The sequence below is a fragment of the Lineus longissimus genome, chromosome 5, assembly GCF_910592395.1.
Source record: "Lineus longissimus chromosome 5, tnLinLong1.2, whole genome shotgun sequence".
Lineage (NCBI taxonomy): Eukaryota > Metazoa > Nemertea > Pilidiophora > Heteronemertea > Lineidae > Lineus > Lineus longissimus.
The window spans coordinates 7,837,937-7,861,707 of record NC_088312.1 but is presented as its reverse complement, the minus strand read 5'-3'; the positions used below and the strand labels follow the sequence as shown (position 1 = coordinate 7,861,707).

Sequence of the window (23,771 nt, the reverse complement as noted above, 5' to 3'; positions counted from 1 at the left end):
AAAATAGAAAGGTGTCCGCTAAGGGAGGTTCTACGGTAGTTTTAAAAAAAATTATGATTACAGCATAGAGAGTGAAAAATAGTCCTGAGATTTTTGAATCGGTCTAGGTATTTAAAATTAGATGCTAGTACATTTGTATCAATTAACAAAGATGCAGGAGAATACCTCTATTGAGGACACCCTCTATTGAGGACATCCTCTATTGAGGACACCCTCTATTGAGGACATCCTTGCCTTGGGACTGATAAATGCTGTTCTTAATAGAGAGTTATCCTCAATACAAAGGTGAAACTGTATGAAACAAACAACTTGGGACCAAAACTACTGTCCCAAATAGACAGGGTGTCCTGGTATAAATAGAGGTGTCCACTTAAAGGGAGGTTTCACTGTTTACGCCTGGTTTAACTAGTAACCCATCTGAAAAAGACATGCCCATTGTGCTCTTATAATTTATGACACTACCTGCTCGAACATAGCTGCAAAAAGCAAAAAAATCACAAAAATGGTAAATGAAAAAGAAAGTCATGTGAAAAATTAATAACAATCTCCTTCACTTTTTCTATCCTAAATGTTACAAGGTTATCTCTACTTACACCCACACTTGACATCGGTGCGAATTCGACAGGTGACTGAAATAACTCATTCTAAAAACTGATAAGTGAGGCATCGATTGATCCAAACCTACTTTCAGTCCTGCATCTGTATCTCAACATTAGGCCTATATTGTTCTATAATAATTGGCCTAATTTTGTCTAGCCAATGTGACATAGTTAATGGCATTTTGTATCCAGCGTACAACAGCATGATTTTTGCACACTTGTTGAAGCAAGTTTATCGACTAAAACAACTATTAAGTTGCTAAAAACTCAGTAAACAAGACAGGGTGTGGTAGTACATGTACATGTAATAGATTTTAAATATAGGACCTAACATGTCTGAGGATGAAAAGGGCATCTTCCTGAAAAGGTTACTGGCAGTGGCACTCTGGAGCATGTGGCCTGCCCAATTAGGGCAATAGCCCCACTGTGTCAAAGTGCCTACTTGGATCCTACAAAAATTGGGCCTGTTGAATATAGGCCTACAGCAGAACCGCTCTATTAAGGACACCTTCAGGACTGACAAGTGCATTCCTTTAAATAGAGGAGGTAAAATTGAATGGATACAACCAATTTTGGACCAAAATTAGTGTCCTTGATAGAGAGGTTGTCCTTTCTAGAGAGATGTCCACTAAGGGAGGTTCCACTGTAGATGGGTGGGCCACATCATAAATCTCCGATTAGTTGTGAGAGAGAGAGTCCACAATCCATCAAATACCATTCTGGCTTACCACGGATTTAAATCTCCATTCCATATTCCGTACACCTTTATCTGAAGTTTAAGACCAAATGAGGCAGAAGGTCTTCCCCAGTTAGGCATGGATAACTAAATACAAATAGATAACAGGTGTGATATCATCACAATACAATGTAGCCTAGCCCAGAACCAAACCCACTGACTAAGCAACAACTATGTAGGGACTATATACATATCGCATATCACAGAGGATAAACTACACGACTAACTAGGTCATCAAAGATGACAGGCATGGACAGTGCATCTATTTGATAAATTCCCTCAGCAAACCTACCAGAAGCTGTCCGTCTCCTGTAACATCGTCAATGAAACGTACAAATCCGTCTATAACATGTGATATTTGGCGGGAATCAAACTTTAAATCGAAATGCAAAACTTGAGAAACTTTAGTTGGATGCTATGACCCACCACACACTAACACCGACAACCGCCCAGCCGCTGACGCCGTCTAAGACCATTAGACGGAACTGAAATATACCTAAAACTGAGACAGGAGACAAGACCGTCTCAAGCGAAAGACACGTGGTAAATGGATCATTGCACGTGAATTTGGGGCAGTGATCCTATTTAGAAAGTCGGGACGGCTCCTAATCGTGCTTTATATTCTATATCTACAACTGCCAAACGTTAGTGACAAGGAAGAATCGCCTAGACGAGTACAAGTGTGTCTCGCTGGTCTTGATTATTGCTGTAAAATTGGATAGGAGCCGTCCCTACCTCGGTTCAAGCTACGGTCCCTCAAGATACAGACTGGCACAACCACACCTCAAAAAGTCCATCTGATAGACAAATCCTCACCTCCATCTTGGCCCACGGTCTTTGACCTCTCAAGACGGGTTATTGTGACTGGTATACTAGCTATCCAAGCCACGGGTACACCCCGGACGCAGTGGACCCCCCTCGTCTCGTCACTCGACAATGCTCGAGGAAAGACAATCAGGATGATGAAATGGACTGCATAGGAGTTTAGCGACAGGGAGCCAGGATGTCTTATCTCATTATTTGTTGGATTTCGTCCTCTCTTCATACACCAATGGCACCAATTACTTTACTTCTTTCGCCAAGTAAGACTGATGACCGAACCTACACCCACCAGCGGTCACCATAGTTCCCAAATGAAATACAAAACCAATATTTGACCACGACGATAATTTTATTGAATTCAATAAGCGTGCAGACAATGTAAAGATACAACTTTTTATCTAAAGTAGCTCATGCAAATATTTCTGATAGGTATATTTTCGTGGCTTTGAGAAGGTAGCCGCCACTCCTTGTTCATTACAGGGGTAATGTTGGTGAACATTACAGGGGTAATGTTGGTGGGTCATCCTTTGTCTTTATAGTGTTCCATGACAGCATCGAATTCTCAGGTTGATGGATGCCACAAATTGTGTTGTGGCTTTATTCGGTTTTCCTTCAATCCCACAGTTTCATCTCTATCCGCCCAAGACGTGTATAATGATTATATGTACGATTACATGATTATCTGTACGATTACATGATTATCTGTACGATTACATCATCATACAATAAGTATATATGAGTAACTTCTTCTCAAGATAAATAAGATTATGTTGCTCCAAAGTCATTTTCTTCAGGTGACATAACTACCTCTTACACCGGCACAAAAGAATCATACTTGCATTTCGCTTAGCAGCATAGAGTCTCATTAATAGATTGTCCCTCCGGTCGTTCACAAAATTGAAAATTGAATTTTAATCAAAAAAATACAAACGCCCTGAATATGACTTTCAACAATGCCGTGATGTGTAGATTACACAATTCTATATATGCCAAGTTTCATCGAATTTGGGTGCATAATAACTGCACTACGGCATTGTTTATTTCTAACCGCCTGAGGATACAATGAATCCGAACGGCGGCCCTTAACATACCTCAGTCTCTCCAGTATTTTCTTGCTTGCGAACGATAGTTGGCCTACTTTCATCGTTGGTTCGCATGATTTTGCTCCTGAGCGAAGCGCAAATAGCTATGCATGGATTTACGAAGGACCCACCATCGCCCCTGATGATGGTCTCCTTTAACGTAAAGACAAATTGCGCCTCCCTTTTCCAAACCAGATTGTAGAACCATCCGAATCTGTCCTCCAAGGTCAGAACCATATCCAAGACCTGTACGGACTCGATCGTCGCGATGTGCTTGGTGACGGTGGCCTGGGTGTCCGTCAAAATAGCAATCAAGAAATTCAGAAGGAGCAGCGCAATGATGAAGACAAAGACAGCGTGAAGAATCGCAACGTCCGGCTCAAAGACCAAGAAGTTTTTCATATTCAACATGACCAAAAATGTTGAATAAAGTGATGTTCCGAAATCAGCGAAACCCTGATCTATACAAGACAGGTAGTAGAGTTTGTTGAATGCGATGCTGAGGGAGCCAAAGATGTAGAGAAACACGACGAGAAAGCTAATGAAGGCTAGTAACATCCACTGGAAGCCGATCAAGAAATGACCGATCTTTGGTACGAGTTGAAGGAAGAAGAGGTGTGACCACACCAAAGCCATGACGGCGAAGATGTACGCGGTGGTTGCGACGATTGTGATTCCTTCTGCGACGTCGTTCGATATGTATTTGAGTCCGAAGTTGATGACGAAGACATCCATGAGGCCGACAAAACAGGCCACGCCAACTGACACTCTCGTGTAGAAGGTGAAGGAACAGCGTGTCCAGAACCTCAGCGCGTTTCCCTGTTTCGGTGTCCTCCTGAATGTGAACAGCGCGAATATCTCCAGGACGTCCACCCCAAGGACAGCGAGCGCGTAAACTATGAAGTACCAGAGACTGAATCCCGAGTCCGACGTCCGAGAACCTTGCGAAAGGATTTTCATGACTACAGATGATTTGTTTGGGCAGGTCTCATCCAGGATATGTTCCTTCTTGTAGAAGATGTGCTTCTCGAAACCCGAGTCGAGAAAGCTGCCAAGGAAGATGGTCCGCAGGAGGAACCAGATGATGATCATCCAGAGATAGTTGCGGAACTTCTTGTTGACCCACATCTCAATCAAAGGGTACCTGAAGAGCCTGTCACAGCTGGCTTTCCGCATGTTAGGCTGCGTCAGGTAGACCAAGGACCTGAGAGGAGATTTGCGGCGTCGCCCTCCGTTCCAGGACTCATACTCGGTAACATCGTACCGGACAAGCGGGACAGGCGTCAGACCGTACGTGCTAAACTTGTAGACGCCTTCCGTTTCGAATATTTCAATCATGAGGGCGTAGACATCGTAATGCGCTGCCAGCTCGAGCGGGCGAAACCCATCTTTATTTTCCTGGGAGAGTAGATGTTTTATGATCGTTAGACTGTCGATTTGCCTCACTAGATCAGTGTACATTTCTGAAATCTCATCCTCGTGCTCGGGAAACGTATGAGCGACAGTCGCCATGACGTGAAAGATGTTGTTCCCACCAGTGTCGCGAGACATATGAAGGACGCCATTTTCGGTCATCAATTTCAACACCTTTCTACTCCTGTTGATGACAGCGATGCTTGTGGGCTTGTGGAACAGAATAAGACTCGATCTCTCCTTGAAGGACAAACCAAAATGCCCGTGGTCCAAATCATCGTAGACAAATGGCGCGTTCATGAGGACAGTCATTTCGCTCTCGTCACAACCATCCAACACCTCCCTTGCTGCCTTCGCGTCGTCCGTGCGGATAATGTCAAACCAGAACTCGAAGTCTCCGTATTCCATGCCAGCATACGTACCGTCTACTATCTCCCCCAAGGCATTCTTTTTATTAGCTAAATCACATGCCACCTTAGCCTTTCTCGCGATATTCCCGGTTGCGACCTTTATCGCTTTCAGGTTAATGGCTAAGTCACTGTCCTCGCCGCGTTCGTTGGGAACAATCTTGTTCAACGACATTTTGCGATATATTCCAGTCACAAAACTTAGTGTTCATCAGATTAAATCGATCCTGCGAGTTCGGCCGCGTTGGCTGCGACAATTACTGGATGGCCTTCCACTCACTCAGCAATGCCTGCAAAGAAAGGAAAAATACATTAAAACTCAGTGATCGTTATCGTCGGTAAAAAGATTGGTAGATTCCCGATTCGGTAGGCGTGATTGTGACATCCCCTAAACAGATATCAGCCCATACACAGTCCAACTATGCTGCAACAAAATAGTTTGTAAATCAGTTTGGAAACTTATTAGGCATGGTTTTGACATCGTCCTTTACAGAAATTAGCCACACAATCAAAGTCTGCGCCAACAGAAGATTTAATAAATCAGTTTGAAAACGGCACATTGACCACTCTCACAAGTTGACTTCATCCGTTTCATACAACTGTTGTTCCCATTGATTAATGGTAGGCACATTAAATTTCAGAGGCGAATTTGTGACCAGCTGCCTGGGATTGATAATTTTGCCTGCGAAAGACCGAATCCACTACAGTACTGCGTCCGCGCCTGGAAGAGCGGGGTCCGCGGGATGTCCATTGCAAAAGGGAAATTGACGAAGATTGTGCTAAAGAAGTTCGCACTCCAACTTGATACCAGAGACCATGCAAAAATGGTGATACACCGTGATTATTTAATTGAGCTTGGTGGGAATCAATGAGGTTCACTTACCGATAATATATCGAGCACCAATAATGACGCAGACCCAATCGTCCTTTTTTTCAGATACTCCGTCTTCCTCTAGATGCGTTGTTCAGCGACACATCCGACCGATCTTCTGTAACACAATAAACATATGACGCAAACCAGGGACATTCCCACATAGGATCAATCACCGGTCTTCGCGCTAATCTATAATGGCTTTATCATAGTGATGGTCTGACCGCTCTCCTCCTTTTCATTGAGTTATGAATTAATTACCAGGAGCAGCATTATGGTGCTTGATGTTTGTCAATTTATCTACAGGGATGTCATCATTATCGTTAACAGATGGAAGAGCTAATTCATGGTCGCTAGGTCCATTGGGACAGTCCATTCTCGTGTGTTCATTCCGATTGATGGGCATTCATGGCGAAGCCCGTAACCAACAAGCGTCCCCAGTGACCCAATAAGGCTAACTCGCGATGAACTAATTCCTGCTCTTGAGAGATATGCCATTTCATAAAGTTCCAACTGTGGATGTTTAAAACAGCCCTGGGGACTCATTGATGTTGACTTACACTCAAAGCGATGAAAATAATGCTCATGTTGTGTCATTTTAATGACGTCCATTAGCAGAAACTGTTGTGACACTCCCTATATAGTTTATATGGTGTAGGCAGCCTTCATTAAAAACTGTCCCTAATTGCTACTAAATGGATTAGATATACATCAAGAGACTGTTTATACTTTGGGCATGATATGACTTGCGCAATTAAAACGGGACGAACCTAACTGAACTTTTCTATCATGCCATGTTGTATGAGTGTCTCATGAAGTTGTTTCTAATGGCCAATTCACCATGATTTTCACAACCACAAGAAGCTGAGGTGATGTAGAAATAGTTGAGACATTGGGTGATATGAATAAAGACTAGCAAATGCTTTTATCTAAATCTCCATGTACATTTACACTAGGCCTTCCTGTACAAAACCGGAGTAAAAGCATTTGCTAGTCTTTATTCATATCACCCAAGCCAATTATTCAGCATCTTGACCCTTGAGTCTTGGCTCCGCTCCACCGACCCGGACTCTGTTACACCGTATGAGGGGAGGTAACGGAGTGCTTAACTCTGATGGTTCAGAATGATTACCCATTCTCATGCATCAAGCCTTTATTCTCAGTTGTACTACTGCACTATTCGGATAACAAATACTTCAGTTGATGATATAAGGCAAGAAAACTTGACTGAAAGAAGGTGACTCATTCATGGCAGCACGCAAAAAAGATAATAATGCAAGAGTTCATTATATTGTACTTTATTAAATGTTTTTCAAAATGTTCAAGGTTTTCAATTGTCTCCAAGTCCATCAGTCAAAGTAATCCTCAATGTCTATATAAGGTTTTCAATTGTCTCCAAGTCCATCAGTCAAAGTAATCCTCAATGTCTATATAAGGTTTTCAATTGTCTCCAAGTCCATCAGTCAAAGTAATCCTCAATGTCTATATAAGGTTTTCAATTGTCTCCAAGTCCATCAGTCAAAGTAATCCTCAATGTCTATTTAAGGTTTTCAATTGTCTCCAAGTCCATCAGTCAAAGTAATCCTCAATGTCTATTTAAGGTTTTCAATTGTCTCCAAGTCCATCAGTCAAAGTAATCCTCAATGTCTATATAAGGTTTTCAATTGTCTCCAAGTCCATCAGTCAAAGTAATCCTCAATGTCTATATAAGGTTTTCAATTGTCTCCAAGTCCATCAGTCAAAATAATCCTCAATGTCTATATAAGGTTTTCAATTGTCTCCAAGTCCATCAGTCAAAGTAATCCTCAATGTCTATTTAAGGTTTTCAATTGTCTCCAAGTCCATCAGTCAAAGTAATCCTCAATGTCTATTTAAGGTTTTCAATTGTCTCCAAGTCCATCAGTCAAAGTAATCCTCAATGTCTATATAAGGTTTTCAATTGTCTCCAAGTCCATCAGTCAAAGTAATCCCCAATGTCTATATTAGGGTCTAACAGTTCCTCACCGAAGGCACTCAAGTCCATCTGATTGAGAATGAGGTTTTCAAACGTTTCCTCTAAGTCCGTGTCTCCGATAAGAATAGCACCACACATCCTCCCATCCTTCATGATGACCTTAATGAACTCAACACCTGCAATTTGAATAAACAATGATGAGGCAGAAACTTGCTCCAGGCTTTTGTCCACGGAAAGGGGCAATGCAGGTAACATTGAAATACCCCTACAAGGCATTTGGGCTCCATTCAACAGTAAAGTACATGTACATGTAGGACCAGTGTGGGGATGCTTGACCATGTTTTAGTGTTGTATATCATCATACTTTGGACTTTACACTTATCTTTGTTTTCAAAACACTTGACGGTGACATAATTCTACAGACTTTGCCTGAACACCCAACTTACCTTTTGTCATTCTCAGTAATATTTCATATTCCTTTCCGTAGCCCTGGGCATTGAATTTACCAAGTAGCACCACCTGAAATGACAACAACAAAATGATATGACCCAAAAATATCATCACTACAGAACTCTCAAAAACCAGGGAGAGTGACACTGGTATCAAACTGGAGGCAAAGTATTCTTTAGGACTTGATGAGAGAGAGAAGCATGATGTTTTTCGCAGTTGAAGACAATGTCACATCTATCTATTCTTTGGTTGCTGCAATGCTACTACATTCAAGGCCTCCGTCAAGGACAATAGCACAATCTATCAATTCATAGACATTCTCTAGGAATAGCCTTCACAATAAGAGGACATTTCTTTTGTTCAATCAAAATAGTACAAGATCTGCAGTTGGAGGTTTACAAAGGGTCACACTGACTAAATTGTCTCAATGTCTTACCTTATAACCAAAGAACTTGGTAACATGAGAAAACAATTCAAAGCATATGTCGGGGGAGATTTCTTCCTCATTTAAGTTAGCGACCATACACTTGGCTACATAGTGTCCCATTTGGCGTGCTTGTGTCCATAATCGCATCTGAAATAAAATGGGAATGTATGATTCATCCAGGCCACTAGAACGGCATAGCTACCAAGCTCTCGTTTATGGGGGCGACTGCAGTGCTTTCACCCAGCAAAAAATTGGGTCATTGGGGACATTGTGATGTTCCCTTTGTGATGCTTTCTTGATTTCTATTTTTTTGGAACAACCTGTATAATCGTATTGTAATTGTTCTCACCTGCAGCCAATGAGGAGCAGGTTCCCAATTTGCCGTACACATGTCACCAGCAGCGTAAACGTCCTTTATATTCGTACACATGTTGTCATTGACCTTCATGCCACCATCGTCAGCTAGTTCAAACTGAAAACACAAATACATCGATGTCAAATTCTAAAGAAACGACACAATAGGGTCTCTTTTTGTTAGAAGAATTGGACCTACTATAACCAGTGATGTTGATTTCGTTTCGCTGTCAATGTCAGCTAATATCAGAGCAAGATTATAACACATGCAACTCCATTGTCCCATGCCATTGATAAAAGAATAACACCTGGCCTATTGGCCCATCCCCATTCAAACCATTGCAATGATTTTGGGCGGAGCCTCATTCCTTGTATTCGAGGTTTTAAAGTATACAACCGAGTGGAGTAAAACCAAGTAGAAAAAAAGTCACCACCAATTCTTATATCGGTTTGGGCTAGAATACACACCAAACCTCCTTTATGACAGATCCCGGTATTAGGCACGACTCCTGTAGCACTCACTACGATGTCACAACCATATATCTTTTCATTTGTAAGTTCTAAGTAGACAGGCCAGGACGCATCATCTGTTAAAAGAAGCAATGAGAAAGAGAACAGAATGTTAGAAGACTGGGTTGTCTTTGATTCAGCATGAGATACATATCTTTTTCAAGAGAGAATGGTTTCGATGAACTGTGAAATGGAAGAGACCCCTATTGGCAACATTGTGCAACTTTATCTGATTAATCTGGATGCTACTTATAGAGTCCCTTTAATCTTGTCTTGTGTGACATGTGCAAACTGACACATTACGCACTACAATGTGAACTTTAAAGGTATGTACACCAAGCCTTATGTGTTATTGCTGCACAGCCACAGGTTGGTTACCTTTGCTTACCCGTTCGCTGATCGATACCAGTTGCTGTTAACCCAGCCTTCAAGAATTCTTCCTTCAGCATAATCTTCTTGACCTCAACATTGTATTCAACATGAATGTTTTTCATGCCCTGGAAAATAAAAGAGTTGAACTACCTGTAGATCAGAAAAATCAGATCACACCTGGATTACTACTGCTTTATCTTAGTAATGAATGCACAGCACACCTTTCTTTTTCGTTAACTTTTATCTAAAAATTCAGGGACAAATGCAGTAGAGGCCCTGAGAAAAAGGTTGACCAGGCCCCGTCATTCATTGTCAATTTTAAAAACATATTTTTAAATTATCGCATTTCACGATTAATTTCAAACTTTCTCCTGCAATAGGCAGACTAATAAAGGGGATGGGGCGGTTTGGCATGACAGGGAGCCATCTTTGATCTGTGCCAAAATTAGTCTCATCAGAAGACCCCCTTCTTTCATTCTGAGAACTGACCCGTTTTTTCCCAGTCATTAGTAAGCCATTAGACCAATCAGGCCCAAGAGCACCTCCTAGTGTATCCCCGCTCAATCCAGCCGGTGATGTTACGGCTGAAATAATAGAAACAGAAATGGTTTACGACTTTGACAACAACTGCAATATTGTATCTTCACAATCTTAGTTCAGTAACTCTTTATCATCAATTATTCGGGCATTGGGAGGGCGAGAGCTGCTGGCTAAGCGAGATACATTTCCCACTTTAAAAGCCTAAGCCGTTTGTGAAAATGCTAAATTTGTCACTGATTTTTAACATTTCCAATTAGGTAGATATGCACTTTTTTCATCAACAAAACCTACCGACTTCCTTTTCAACCGTGGTATATTTGACTCTCTTGACTGGTTTCTTCTCTGGATCTTTCTCCATCGAGAGATGTGGCACGAAGAATTCAGCAGCTCCAGGGTCAACGAATGTGGAGCTGATCGACGGATCTTTGATGGCCCAGATGACTTCATAACCTTCAATCTCATAGCTGGAAATATGAAAAGGAGTTTTGAAATGAACTTGACTGTGTATTAGTTAAACTAGCGAGTAGTTGCTCAAGAGCAAAATGTCTGCTTTAATCATTTTTCTTTAATCAGAGTGTACCAATACTACACATACAAGCACTCAGCAGATTATGTTTAAATCTACATCTTCTGCAATTTCGTTTGAACTGCATGAACACGAGTGTACCGGTACATTGAGTGATCAACACTTAAAAGTACTGTAACTGTTAGGCCAGCCTCCCACTTAAAACTTACACAATTTCGGTAGCAATTCCTCCATTGCCAACAACCACAACTCTTCTTGCATCCACTAACTTCTTCTGGAACTCCTCAATACTCTCTGTATCTCTAATACCAAGGACGTATGGGTTATCTTTAGCGATGACCTTTGGTTTCGCACCACAGCAGAGGCATAGCTTCTTGTATGTGTAACTCACACCATCATTTGTAGTAACCTTCTGGAATCGAAATGGTTTACAGGATTGATTTAGCCATTTGAACGACTACTAGATCTAGAAGTCATTCAGATGGTAAATTGATTACTGGCTGGTAGGCCATAGAAAAAAGAGAAATTTCTGAACACAATTTTGTAGAGGACCAAAGTAATGATGCAATGCAAGACTAGTATCTCCATGAAAACAAATCTTTTTATGTCGCTATATACTTGGTCTGATCTCAATACCAGAAATCATATATCGATTAACTTACATTCTGTTCAGGGTCTAAATTCACCACAGCTGCGTGAACAACTTTCACATTTGGACAGTGAGCCTCTAAGTAGGTCAAGGGCTGTTCCTGAACATCGAATTCTTCCAAGGTTTTAGAAACCTGAAAACAGACACAACGAAGTTGATATGAATTATATGTGCTTGAGATTTGTTCCATACAGTGCTTTAACCCGAGTACTTCGGACTGGTACCCATTTATACACCTGGATGAGGGAAGAAGACCAGCCTAAAGCCTCACGCCGACTGTGGGGTTCAAACCAGAGACGTCTTGGTTGCTAGCTGAGAGTCCTAGCCACAACTTCACTGTGGCTCCTAAAGAGTTGCACAACAATCACAAGTTTTCAAGGTGAATCAACCCACCTGCCTGAAGTTCATGACTGCCTTAACCAATGGTGAGGCCGAAATGAGTAAGATACTCTCCTCTTGGCAAAAAAGAGACAACTGAAAAGAAAGGAAAACTACATCAGAGACTGGTAACGAACATTGACATCAGATCAGATTGCTATGGAACATTGACATACCGGTAATCAGAGGCAAACCAAAGTTACCTTTTGCAGGTTTTGTCTACTCCGGCTTTTGCAACAAAAGATTTAGTCTGTAAGGTGCTCAGTAGACATTGAATTGACTTAAAAATGTCTTTAATTACACAGATTATTGACAGTTGAAGCTAATTGTAAAGGAAGCAAGAGATGCATACTTATACTTACCGTTTCCACACAAGTGACTCCAGCAATGCCACCGCCAACCACAACATACTTGAAGTCCATTTTCAAATATCCTGTAAAAAGATCGTACAGCCTTTAATTGATATCAAAACATGCAAAACAATCCGCGGCAATGATTGAGAGGTCAATCTTGATCACCGTTTATAGAATCTGCAGAGCTTGTGACAGTGTGCCACATGTCTTTGCCAACTCGGTCACCAGTCAGTCACACAAGCATACCTTTTTGCGAGTTGTTGCTACTTCTAGCTGTACCGTCGCTACTTTTTGCTGCCTCACTGGATGTCCCAAGTCATGCACGCTGAAATGACGAGAAATCATATCAACGTTGTTGTGGTGATACTCGACACCATCCCTTCGCAATTCCCACCCGTGATTTTACTGGCTGCCCCCTCCTTCTCACAGGACCTGAGACACCAATCATTTATACATTTGGAATTATCTTTTTCGCGGACAATGAGAAGAAGCAACGAGGCAAGCAGTCCTATCTACTTCACGGCCTGAGACATAGTCACAACCTTAAGCTTACAGCCAACATCAAGAAGTCAGAAGAGGAAAGTAAAGTAAGTGTGGAATTTGCCTCACCACCCCTCCCCTGCCCCTCCCCCTCCCCCTAACCCGTCCTCTCCCTCCCGTCCTATCTACTTCACGGCCTGAGACATGGTCACAACCTTAACTTTATATCTAAGCTTATAGCCATCATCAAGAAGTCAGAAGAGGAAAGTAAAGTAAGTGTGGCATTTGCCTCACCACCCCTCCCCTCCCCTCCGAGATGGAAATGTTCTCTCCGAAATCGACCAAAGTTTGTGAGGGACCAAGTTTCGTCCGAGAATAGATAGACCAACTGTTTTACACACAAATGGCAACCAGGTACACGTCAATGGATTATTGTCGGACGTAAGTAAATTAACTCAGTAGCCTATTCCAACCCATTTCGGGCAGTGCCATGTAACCAATAAATAGGTAGTCAAATGACTTGCCCAATGTCACACTGTAGACGACTCATTTAACTTTGGGTTTGGAGCAAAACGATAGATTAGGGAGCGAAACGACTGGATACTGGCGCCACTGTAGAGCGGTAAATTTAGAACTATGTAAGATTTGCCGAAGATTTCCTAACAACAAAACGCTCCAAAAACCAACTGACAATTTGATTAAACTTAGTTTAAACGTGTTTACCTTGTCTGCATTTTTTATTGCAACATTCGAACATGCTAGAAAATTAAATTGCTTGATCAGTAGAGTTGTTGGTAGCATTTGAAATTTTTTGCCTCGCCGGCACAGGGTGACCCAAAAAGACATCCACATCCACATATCCAACAAAACCAATGGACCTATTTTCATGAGTCTACCCTTGTAATGTGGATGGGGTCTCTCACATGTGTTTTAGTATGTGCACGAGGGACAATTGTTTGTTTAATGGTTTCTATTTGTGGTCCCCTTTCCTAAATAAAGTTATTCTTTATTAATTATAGGGCCTAGGCCTACTGCTACTGTACCGGTAACAACTTGTTGACATAAATAAAAAAAACCTCCCATCAAAAATGCTGTCGTCTTTAGTTTAGATTTCTTTATTTTCAGCTTCATCATAGAAAGAAAATGTCATCAGATAAAATAGATGAAGAGTGGTCCATGTCTGGTTGTTGTGAACTGTTTGGCCACACCTTCGTTACAGCAGATATCTTTATCAACTATGGAGACAAACTCTTTTGCTTTGCAAGGTCAGGCGTGTCAGTTCGTTCTTCATTTATGATAAAACAAATACTAAAATTCTTTGACTGCAGCTACCTTTAAAATTAGGGTAGAGCAGAATTTCTGCAGAGATTATTCCTTTGATCTCTAAATTGGTGTTGCGTCTAAAAGTTGTCTTTTCTCGAGAGCAGACTGTCATAATTGTTGTTTTTTTTCTCTACTGCATGGCTATATCTTTTAATTGATAATACTCTTGATCTTTGTCCACTATTCCAGGCAGGAAATCAGCAAGGTGGAAAGATTGTGTAAATTAAGGATTGGAAACTTCACTGGTGGTAAGAAATGTTTAAGTAGGCCTTCTAGATTTTTATGTTTGTATCATTCCTCTTAAAGGATGAAACAAAGATAGTAACTTTCTAAGACTTCTTAACACAAACCACAAGTGAAGACAAATTATTGGGACGTAATAGCTCGTAGAAACCACAGCTTAATGGGTAGGCCTATACACAAAATAAGATTATAACTTGGTAACATTATTGAATATTTCAGGTGAAAGAGAAATAGACACCTGTGAGAAGCACATGAAGACATTCTTTGCCTTTCTGAGATGGTTTCTTAAAACGAGGTAAAGTTTTTTACTCTTAAAATCAGGAGGAAATTTCGTTTTGTTGTCATACTAAGTGGTCAATATGATTTCTAGATTAAACTTATATTGATTGCCCTGAATGCCATTTACCTTATCCATTGCCACGTTATACATTCCTACTATCTACAAAAACATGTAGTTTTTAAAATCTTGGGCCCTGAAGTGCTATTTGAAAGTGCTTTTTCATTATTTTTATGAGTAAAAGTGTCATCCTTTCCTATTCCAGCTCAACCAGTTTCTCGGACACCGGTGTTGAAAAACTTATGATCCAGCTGAGAAGTTTATTGCTCCATGTTGGACCTATGTCAGATCTAGCAAGGCACTTGATACCCTGTGGAAATTGTGAGAAAAATGTAAGTTTCAGTAACTTGGCTAGTAGTAAATACAGATACCTGATAAAGTGATGTGGTCTACTTCTGTACTGTGTAATGAAGGTTTGTGGCATGGTTACATCTGTTACATTTATACCTGGACTCCCGATTTTTCCCACACTATATTGGCTGGAGTCAGCTTTTGGTTGTGATTCCTTTTCCCTTAGGTCCAAGTCAGGGCTCTCGGGATCCACTGGACCGCTTTAGATTCTTGCCCGCCAATTATCTGATTCTTTAACTATTTTCTATTTGTTTTAGGCATGTTTCACCATGTATCACCTGCACCTCAATGTCTACACTGCCATGTTGGACATATTTAATGAATTAGAGAAGATTCTTTCAGGTAGGCTAATCACAGTTATTGCCTTCAAATCAACCTTGATTACATGGACAATGAAACTTGTGACGCTTGATTTTGGGATTGATTTCATGCATACCATACCAGACATAGACATGGATGTAAGGCAGAATGGAACACTTTTTGCAAACCTTCTAATCAGACCTCACATATTCCTTTCAGAGTCACACTTTGTATTGCTACAAAGCCCACGGCAGGAGGATGTGATTTATAACAGTATCTCAGTTCAAGTTACTCAGTTACTTCTCTGGAACATGGTCCAAGTAGCAATTGACAAATTCCATGGTGTAAGTATTTTGTCTCTCCTTGAGGTTGGAGGGGGGGGGGCAGGCACTCTCTTCAGTGAGAATCTAGGCATGATATTTCATCATATCTTAACGATGAAATCTCTCTCAGCTGGCCTACAACTACACTTAAAAAATGTGCACTGGTGACGTACAAAAAAATCATGATATCAAATTGGCTTGCTGACTGGAAAGGACATAAGTAGGTTTTTGTCTCAATCAGTATTGATCCTCACTCTCAGTCAGTTATTTATAAGGCCTGGCTTAAAATGGCTCTCATTTTCATACTTTTATCTTTTGATTCAAGTTACAGTTCACAGACTATCTAAAGAGTAGCTTCTTCCCCTGCGAGCATGCCAAGGACACTTGGCTATATCTACACCGTCTTGTTGATTCCAAATACAAGCAAGACGACAGGTGCGACTCATTCTGGGTGAGCCTGTTACAGGTGTACCAAGTGCTACAGCAGGGACAGGCTAACCCCACCAACCAAGATGAAATAGACTGTGACAAGTTCCTACTGCCTCCCATGTTTGAGTGCAAGAATCCAATAGGCTTCTCATGGTGGATGCTTACTCATTTGACCATGATGGAGCCTGTAGCAGAAGATGGTGCCAAGGTAAGGACAGTACAGTCACCTATGCTCAGTACCCGAGTGCCTAAGGAAGGGCAGCCTGGAGGTCTTTGACAATAGCCTCAAAAATAGCCACATGGTGTATGCAAATTTGCTGAAACTTGGTATTTATAGTAGGCCTAGTTGTACATCTGTGTAGACATCGGCAATGTTTATATTGTTATTCAGTGTGTTTTTGCGCAATGGACAGCATGGCCATTAATAATTCTGTTCCTTACTTTCAGAAAAAAGGTGGAGGCTGTTACTTTCTTGTGTCGGAGCTTCTGAAGAAGACATTGTCCAAGGTAATCAAATTCATTCTAAACGTTGAGCCCACCATCAATACCAGGTTCATGGAGCAAACCTCCCTAAACTTTGTTCGAATTTACTTGTACTTTTCATATCATTTGCTACCGAGTCGGTACTGAATTTCAATAATCACATGATTTCTATTCTGATTTCAGCCAGAAACACCAGAAGTTGCTCTGCGGTGCTACCTGAAGTGCCTGCTAAAGATTTCAGAAGCCTTGGGACCACACTTAAACATTGCTATAGATTTATGGGATTTGTACATGTACAAACACTTGGTAAGACATTTAGAGAATATCGCTGCATTTCTTTTTATGCAAGAACACACAAGCCCAGTACTGTACCTGTCCTATGCAAAGCATGACTGGGATTTTTTATATGTATATTTTCTCCTGGAAATGATGTATGATTTTGCTTGTGTTTTTCTCTATCTGATTGATATCTGTGTGTCTATTTTGTGAACTTGAAAGTCTTGAAAATTGAAGAAAGAATTAGCTATGGTAGTAACTTATTGGGTCCATGCAAAGTAAAAGTACAATTCTCTATCTCCGCCTGTCAGAATAGTGAGTTCTTTTAAAACACTTTTCACTGTAACTATCTACTTTCTCAAAGTGCTTTACACTCTCAAATATTATTATGTTGCCTGTCGTGTTTTCAGAATGACACCTGTTATGTGCCTACGTTAGGAATGAGGGGTCTGTCTTTTACCAACGACAGGTAGGGAAATGAATGACCAAAAATGTTCTTTAAAAAAATTTTCAAAGCACTTTTCTCAAGTACTTCGAAAACCTTGTTTGCATCTTAGTGACATAGTAATCAAATAAAGATTTCCTTAATAAATAATTGCTACTATTTACATCAGTATCATTATTTTTTCAGTCAAAGCCCACGCATTTGGTTAGATAAGATTAAAGGCCGTACTAAGAGTCCACTCATATTGTAAGTATGTTACAGTACACAGTATACAAAAATGATATGTAAGTTCTTCTACGGTGCCACCACGCTTAATTGACATCCAGTGATTTTGAATGAAACTTATTTCGATCTGTTGCCTAGTTTGATGATTTGGATATGACCCTCTCTAACATTATAGTATTTTCTCGACAGCAAAGATTCGGAAACAAGTTACGATTTGTTCATGAGAGTTCTTGTCAAGCATCTTGCAAACAGCCAAGACCTTTCTGGATGGAAACAATTGAAAGTTAGAGTCTTCTCCAAGTTCCATGTGCGCCGTTTGAATGAACTGACAGAACTGGGGTTGCTCAACTTCTCAAGTCTGTTCCTGACATTGGCTTTCATCAAAGATTTTGAAGATGTGGTGAGTTTGAATGGTCACTATGTGGAATTTCCTCCAGCTTGTCCAGCAACCTTGTCTACCATTGAGACAGTTATAGTCAGATCTTCTATGTTTCTGCCACCTATTTGTCTTTTTCCTTGATGGTATTCATTCTGAAAGAGTTGAATGCAAAAACATGCCTCTGACAAGGAATGATACTCCTGGTTGCCTGACCTCAGGATGATTTTTGGTCTATTTGGCTTCAGGTGATCAATAATGCTTCTTATTTTCATTTCAGTCCAGCAAGTTTTCTGACTTCTGTCGAATGTTGTCACTGGAGAAGTTGGACACAAAGCGGCAGACAGGCATTCTCCGCGCAGTGCTCACCATGATCCTGTCAGGGCAGGAGCTTGGATTCTTGTGTACACCACTCCTGGAGTACGTTGGTAAACTATTCCAGCATATCACAAAGTAAGTTGTAGCATTTTGGCTTTTTTTGCATTTCCAGTTGGACAGTTGAAGGATGAACTATGTCATCTCAGGGCATCAATTGAGGCATCATTTTTTGAAATATCTCAGTAATATGAGGGATGTAATCCATATGGTGTTCATTACCGTTTATCTACATGTATATTCAAAGACACTTCTTTTAGACACTTACATTGCATATTTCAGGGGTTTTACTGAGACTGTTCATGATCCATCCCAGCACCCTCAATACTGGTCGCTTCTCACAACGTACTTTGATGGAATACAGGAGGTGTTAGAATCATGTCAGCCCGGACATGTTGCCAAGTATCTCATCAGTGAGTAACCATATTCCTTCCAACCACCTTCCCATGACCAACGGGTGAAGACTGGCCTTTATCAAACCATATCAGATGATAATTTCATTAGATTTCTCTTGCTATCACATAAATTACTGTCATTTAGAAATGTTTTTGTTGACTTTTAGGTCCAGGATTTTCGGAAATCTTAAAGAAGTCGTCTGAAAGTGAGCTGCGGTATCTACTGGTCAGCCTGCAGACGTTAGTAGATCTCTTCACCAAAGACCCGGCTGACGCGCGTGTTCAAATGGACCCTTATACAGGTCAAGGTGAGTGGAAGAGACTAGAAGCTTTCCCCGCTGGTTCTTATAATGGGCTATATATCAACACCAGCCTATCTCTATGGCTATCTGCATGTACCTTGTCTCTGCGAACAGTTCCACCCAGGCTTGGTGTCACCCCTGACGGAGGTGCAACCGCCCGAAGACAGTGACTTAGGGTCCTGGAGGGCCTTTACTCTAATGTACCTTTCTTCTCACAAAATATTTCTCAGTCTGTTTTTAACCCACTGCTCGTAGACTCCCAGAAGTTATTTTATTCTAGTGCCCTTTTCTCATAGCAGAAATTTCCAGGATTCTCTGGCAAGAAGTTTATCCCTTCATCAAACAGCATGCCACGACTGGAACACCACCAGACCACCTGGCAGATATCGCTGCTAGTTTCGGCAACCTCTCACTCTCAGTGTAAGTAATTTGGTGCCGTGCTGGTTCATAGCAAATCTATAAGTTTAGTTTAGCCCATTTTCATTTACATGTACTGATCTTGATACTAGCAGATGGGTTTTGGTATTATCGTGGACAAAGTTAAATAATATATCAAATTTCCCAAACAATTTGCTAATCAAAAACTAACTCCTCAACTGAACATGTGACATTGTTTTGTTTTTAGAAACACAGCCGCAGGAAAGGTGCAAACTTCGACTCAATTCATGTACTTCGCTACAAATGAGAATGTGTGTCCAAGGTAAGATGTATTTCCTCTTCAAATTTCCTATTGAATTTAACACAAGATGTAAAAAGCAAGGAAAAACACTTTTAGTGAAAAAGAATTTCATACACTACCCTTCGGACAAGATTCCAGCACTAGTCTCGTTCCTATTTCTTTTCACATTATTTTCCAGCATCAGTTGTCGATACCTGTGTCATATGGTTGCGAGTGTGCCAGTGATGGACCAGTTGAAGAGAACAGTACCCAACCTGGAAGTATGCCTCGTCCAAGCTTGGCTAAGATGTTGCCTGCTTGTACCTTCTGATGGGGGCGAACAACTTAGGACATTAACACGGTAAGAAAAGTATGAGGGCTTCTTGAACGTAATATTTCAGCAGCCAAGTAGCTTGGGAAAATTGCTGGTCTACCTCGTAATAGGACCAAGACAGATACAAAATGGTTCAAATCTGAAGAGGCTATGAAGTGTACCAGTCGGTGAGAATACCTATGCAGAAATGTTCATGTTAATATTGCGGTTTTCTTTAGATTGATTCTCCAACATCATTCGATGAAGCATCTCCTCCCAGCTGCTGCAGACGTAGAACTCAATCCGATTGAATGTGTGCTCAACTTTTTCAAAGATATTGGCAGTGGATACCTAAAACTTGAGGTAAGAAGGTTGTCCTTGCACCTTTAGTTCGTTGAAAAATCCTCCAGCTGCAGTAGTCTGAGTCATTGGGAGTCTGCTCGAAACTGCAATGATACAAACTACTTTCCGTGACAGATGTGAAGAGAATACCAGTTTTCAGTCCTGCTTCGCACAGTTATTCAACCTGCTTAACCTGCTTTTCTAGGCAATTCAGCAGATGTTGTTAAGGATAGCTCCCGGCAATCCAATGCTACTGGTTTCATTGTCCTCACCAAGTTATCATGTCTTTATTTTCAGGGTTTGCTGGACAAGCTGAAATATCGTGAGCAGAAGACTGCATACTTCACTGGTGTGACGAATGTCATCCTTGGGTCCCTTCGTGGGGAAAAGAGAGCTGATGTCATGAAGAAGATCTTCAACATATGTGGACATATTGTGAAGTGGTGTCCTGGTTTGATCTACGTTAAGGTTGGTATTCTTGGTCTGCTCATTTGGTGCTTTGTTAATCCAAGTCGCAGTTTACCTGCAAGGGACCAGTCACTAGTTTGTGGTGAATATCTGCTGTGGTAGTGACCTGCAATCATCCGCTAGGCCTCAATTCGATGTCATGTTGACGTCACATTTCACGTCACGTCATGGCTCCATCACAGGTATCTGCAATCATAATTGCTCATTTGCGGGAGATCCGGCAATGGGTGTTGGTCGCAGTAATCTAAATCGCTCCTTTTCTGGGCGCAAAACATTTAGTATCTATTTTTCTGTTCCAGTCAAAGCAGGATTGTGTACTGCCTAAACTATTTGAATGCCTCATTTTGCCCCAAGTCCTATTTGACCTAAAGAAACCCATCAATCAAGTCATGTTGCCTGCACTTAGAGAATATCTACCCCTGGTAAGTACATATCCTTTACTCATTTGGTATCTCTGTGCTTTTCCTGTACCCTTTACAGTGACCTGTTTCTGGGTTAGTACTTGGAATTGTCGACAGGAAGATCACTGGCCTAGTTGTTAGGTCGCCGAGCTCCTAATCATAAGGTCTTGGGTTAGACTCCTGGGAGAGTCATTGCTGTTTCATCTCCCTGTCCTTGTCTGAGACACCTTATCCAATGAGCAAAGTGCCTTGTCCAAGATCTCTCAAACCTGTTGTCATTTTTCCTTCCAGTTCATCTCAGGCTTATCCAAACTTGACTACAGGAGAGACGCTTATCTTCAGAGACAGATGAAGAATATTGTTTGCCAGTATCTGCAGAGGTTTAATCTGGTAAGCATATTGTATAGAACATAGGGCTATACAAATGGGCTATACAAGTACAAGTGAACATAAGACTATACAAGTGAACATAAAGACTATACAAGTGAACATAATGCTGTACAAGTTGCTCTTGTTTCCTCTTGGGGGCAACTGCTCAACAGCTATTGTGATTAATAAGTGCCAAGTGTTCAACAGAGGTAGTCAAGTCGTGAGTCTGATCTCAATTTGTTTGAAGCCATTATTTTATGCCATAAGCCTCAGATGATAGTGTGGTAGTGAAATGAAGATAGCTCATCTTTTCAGAAATCTTCCTCCTCGTCTGTGGCTACAGCTGTCCATCCTATTGTGGTAGGTACAAATGTATAAATGTGAAACTTGCTGTTTAGTGCAGCAGGCCCTATCAGTGTTGTTGTACTTGAAGTTATTTATGTGAAAGAGTACATGTAGATGCAAAAATATACAATCTCATGTTATGCATCTATGGAAGATGCAGTTAAGTATTATTATCTAAAGGATCATTTTCATAAATGTACCATCTAAGTTTGCACTTTGATCTTTATTCACAAAGTAAAGAAAAAAAGGCCTGCAAGAATTTCATAAGGATAATATGTACATTACATGTACTTTTCAACACACAAGATGTCTGAGGCATAATCTGGTCAGTTTAGCTAACTCATTTGTTCGTCAATTCAACTTTCATGACAGAGTTCACTGAAGGCAAGCTTGACCCGCACCCCAACTGATGAAGCAGGCCAGCTTCAGATGGATGTTGTGGATATTGTCGTCTCCAACTTCATGCCGCTGAAGGGAGCGCAAGCACCGAGCAATGCTGGTCTTGGTCTCAACTTCTGCCAGGAAGTCGTTCAAAGGAACTTGTCACCAAAACAGACTGCTAAGTAAGTACGACTGTCCTTTTTGTTGCTGGTACACGCAAATAAGAATTCAACTGAATTATTGACAGGGCAAATACATTCGTACCTACATGACCAATTACAAAACGAGGTACCAGCAATTGTAAGAAAGTAACTGTTGAAGTAACTGTTGTCACTCATACTTTCAGGACTGGGACAGTACTTCTCCCATCTCTCATGGACTTCTCCCTGTTGTGTGATGACTATTTATTAGCACATCAGGCCAGGAAAATCCTGTCCTCTGTCTTAGAGGCTGCAAACAGAGGCTTGGATGAAAACTTGAGGTAGGCCTGAATACTTTTCTAAGATTCTGAGTTCTGAGAAATAAATCAGAAACAGACTGGCCCAGTAGTAAGAGAAATGTTCAAAGTTAACAGCAGTGCCTGTTGCCTTGGAGGCCGTAAGTTTCCTAAAGTACATTGTCAATGTTTGCTGATTTCAACTTGCAGACAATCCTATTCAGAGATTGCACTCAACTTCTTCAAGACGTACATCAAAGGCTTTCAAATCAGGATATTCCGTGTTATGGAGCAGTTATCGTCGTCAAGTTCCGACATCCTGATCCCTATCATCAAGGCTCTTACTGCCGAGGTCAAGGCCAGTGAACTAAAGAGGGGAGTGGGCGCGGACAGCCAATTAAGGTAAGATTAATGGCTGCGTTACAACTCATGATTTTCTGTGCATGTGGGCATTTTTTATTGCATGACCATGTTAAGTACAAGCAGTACATGCAACTCACTGCCAGTTTTCTCATACTACCACAGTACAGGTACACAAAAACGCCAAGTGTACAGTACATATAAGTGTACAGTACATACAAGTGTACAGTACAACAGTTGGATGTCATCACACCATCCTTACTTCACCCAATCTCGCCTGCATGCCTACATTAAGCTTCCCTATTTGCCTTGCAGGCAATCCTACATACACCTGCTGAGGAACCTTGGCGAACAGGGACTAGAAGAAGTGAAGCTTCTGTGAGATTTGTCTGTGACACTGACTGTGCTAAAAATCGAACTAGGGACATGGACCTGATAGTGCTTCAAGAGTATTTTCAATTGAATGGAATCAAAAGCTTGAGTACATTAAGTCGGTCATGGTAATGCATTTATTGAATTATACAATATTACGATGTGGTATAAAATATATCTAAAAATAAACTAATATTGCGTTGTTACATTATTTTGGTGG

The 23,771-nt window shown here is 41.0% G+C and overlaps 4 protein-coding genes across 8 annotated transcripts in view; 1 reads left to right on the top strand and 3 right to left on the bottom strand.

Moving 5' to 3' along the window:
* LOC135487388 (synaptotagmin-7-like) overlaps positions 1–1,787 on the bottom strand; it is an 80,405-nt gene extending 78,618 nt beyond the window's left edge. For all 4 annotated transcript variants that reach the window (XM_064770965.1, XM_064770969.1, XM_064770973.1 and 1 more), the window contains exon 1: positions 1,628–1,787. The gene's annotated coding sequence lies outside the window, so the exon portion shown is untranslated. The remainder of the gene's footprint in view (positions 1–1,627) is intronic.
* A 1,255-nt stretch (positions 1,788–3,042) lies between these two features.
* On the bottom strand, positions 3,043–6,102 carry LOC135488353 (transient receptor potential cation channel subfamily V member 3-like). The gene is made up of 2 exons (XM_064772930.1): positions 5,943–6,102; positions 3,043–5,349 (listed from the first exon to the last, which is right to left on the bottom strand). The coding sequence occupies exon 2, from the start codon at positions 5,232–5,234 to the stop codon at positions 3,240–3,242; it is 1,995 nt and encodes a 664-aa protein (XP_064629000.1). The 5' UTR covers positions 5,235–5,349; positions 5,943–6,102; the 3' UTR covers positions 3,043–3,239.
* A 1,130-nt stretch (positions 6,103–7,232) lies between these two features.
* LOC135487888 (pyridine nucleotide-disulfide oxidoreductase domain-containing protein 1-like) lies at positions 7,233–13,535 on the bottom strand. The gene is made up of 14 exons (XM_064772076.1): positions 13,448–13,535; positions 12,690–12,768; positions 12,453–12,523; positions 12,106–12,186; positions 11,726–11,845; positions 11,273–11,475; positions 10,829–11,001; positions 10,487–10,581; positions 10,014–10,122; positions 9,584–9,702; positions 9,111–9,233; positions 8,771–8,908; positions 8,331–8,403; positions 7,233–8,060 (listed from the first exon to the last, which is right to left on the bottom strand). The coding sequence occupies exons 3-14, from the start codon at positions 12,510–12,512 to the stop codon at positions 7,885–7,887; spliced, it is 1,470 nt and encodes a 489-aa protein (XP_064628146.1). The 5' UTR covers positions 12,513–12,523; positions 12,690–12,768; positions 13,448–13,535; the 3' UTR covers positions 7,233–7,884.
* A 239-nt stretch (positions 13,536–13,774) lies between these two features.
* Positions 13,775–23,647, top strand: LOC135487887 (protein MMS22-like). Of its 2 annotated transcripts, none has more exons than XM_064772075.1 (28): positions 13,775–13,856; positions 14,049–14,188; positions 14,436–14,494; positions 14,709–14,784; positions 15,032–15,158; positions 15,435–15,519; positions 15,697–15,821; positions 16,132–16,437; positions 16,677–16,736; positions 16,896–17,018; positions 17,399–17,457; positions 17,620–17,679; positions 17,848–18,058; positions 18,315–18,487; positions 18,692–18,822; positions 18,972–19,112; positions 19,406–19,526; positions 19,732–19,806; positions 19,964–20,125; positions 20,317–20,440; positions 20,717–20,887; positions 21,187–21,309; positions 21,580–21,678; positions 21,973–22,017; positions 22,375–22,565; positions 22,730–22,864; positions 23,030–23,221; positions 23,495–23,647. In XM_064772075.1, exons 1-28 carry the CDS (start codon positions 13,827–13,829, stop codon positions 23,559–23,561), a joined length of 3,411 nt encoding a protein of 1,136 aa, XP_064628145.1. In that variant the 5' UTR covers positions 13,775–13,826; the 3' UTR covers positions 23,562–23,647. The 2 variants fall into 2 exon arrangements, with proteins under 2 accessions (XP_064628145.1, XP_064628144.1); XM_064772074.1 differs by having other exon boundaries at positions 16,126–16,437.
* Positions 23,648–23,771: the final 124 nt, after the last annotated feature.

Bases quoted from the DNA above. Each gene is read 5' to 3' on its own strand.
- LOC135487887 (XM_064772074.1), top strand. From the start codon at position 13,827: ATGTGGATGGGGTCTCTCACATGTGTTTTA. The intron at 14,785-15,031 runs GTAAAGTTTTTT...TTCCTATTCCAG, and splicing joins AGATGGTTTCTTAAAACGAG to CTCAACCAGTTTCTCGGACA. The intron at 20,126-20,316 runs GTAAGAAAAGTA...GGTTTTCTTTAG, and splicing joins CAACTTAGGACATTAACACG to ATTGATTCTCCAACATCATT.
- LOC135488353 (XM_064772930.1), bottom strand. From the start codon at position 5,234: ATGTCGTTGAACAAGATTGTTCCCAACGAACGCGGCGAGGACAGTGAC.
- LOC135487888 (XM_064772076.1), bottom strand. From the start codon at position 12,512: ATGGACTTCAAGTATGTTGTGGTTGGCGGTGGCATTGCTGGAGTCACT. The intron at 12,187-12,452 runs GTAAGTATAAGT...CTTTCTTTTCAG, and splicing joins GAGTCACTTGTGTGGAAACG to TTGTCTCTTTTTTGCCAAGA. The intron at 8,404-8,770 runs GTAAGACATTGA...TTGTCATTTCAG, and splicing joins CCAAGTTCTTTGGTTATAAG to GTGGTGCTACTTGGTAAATT.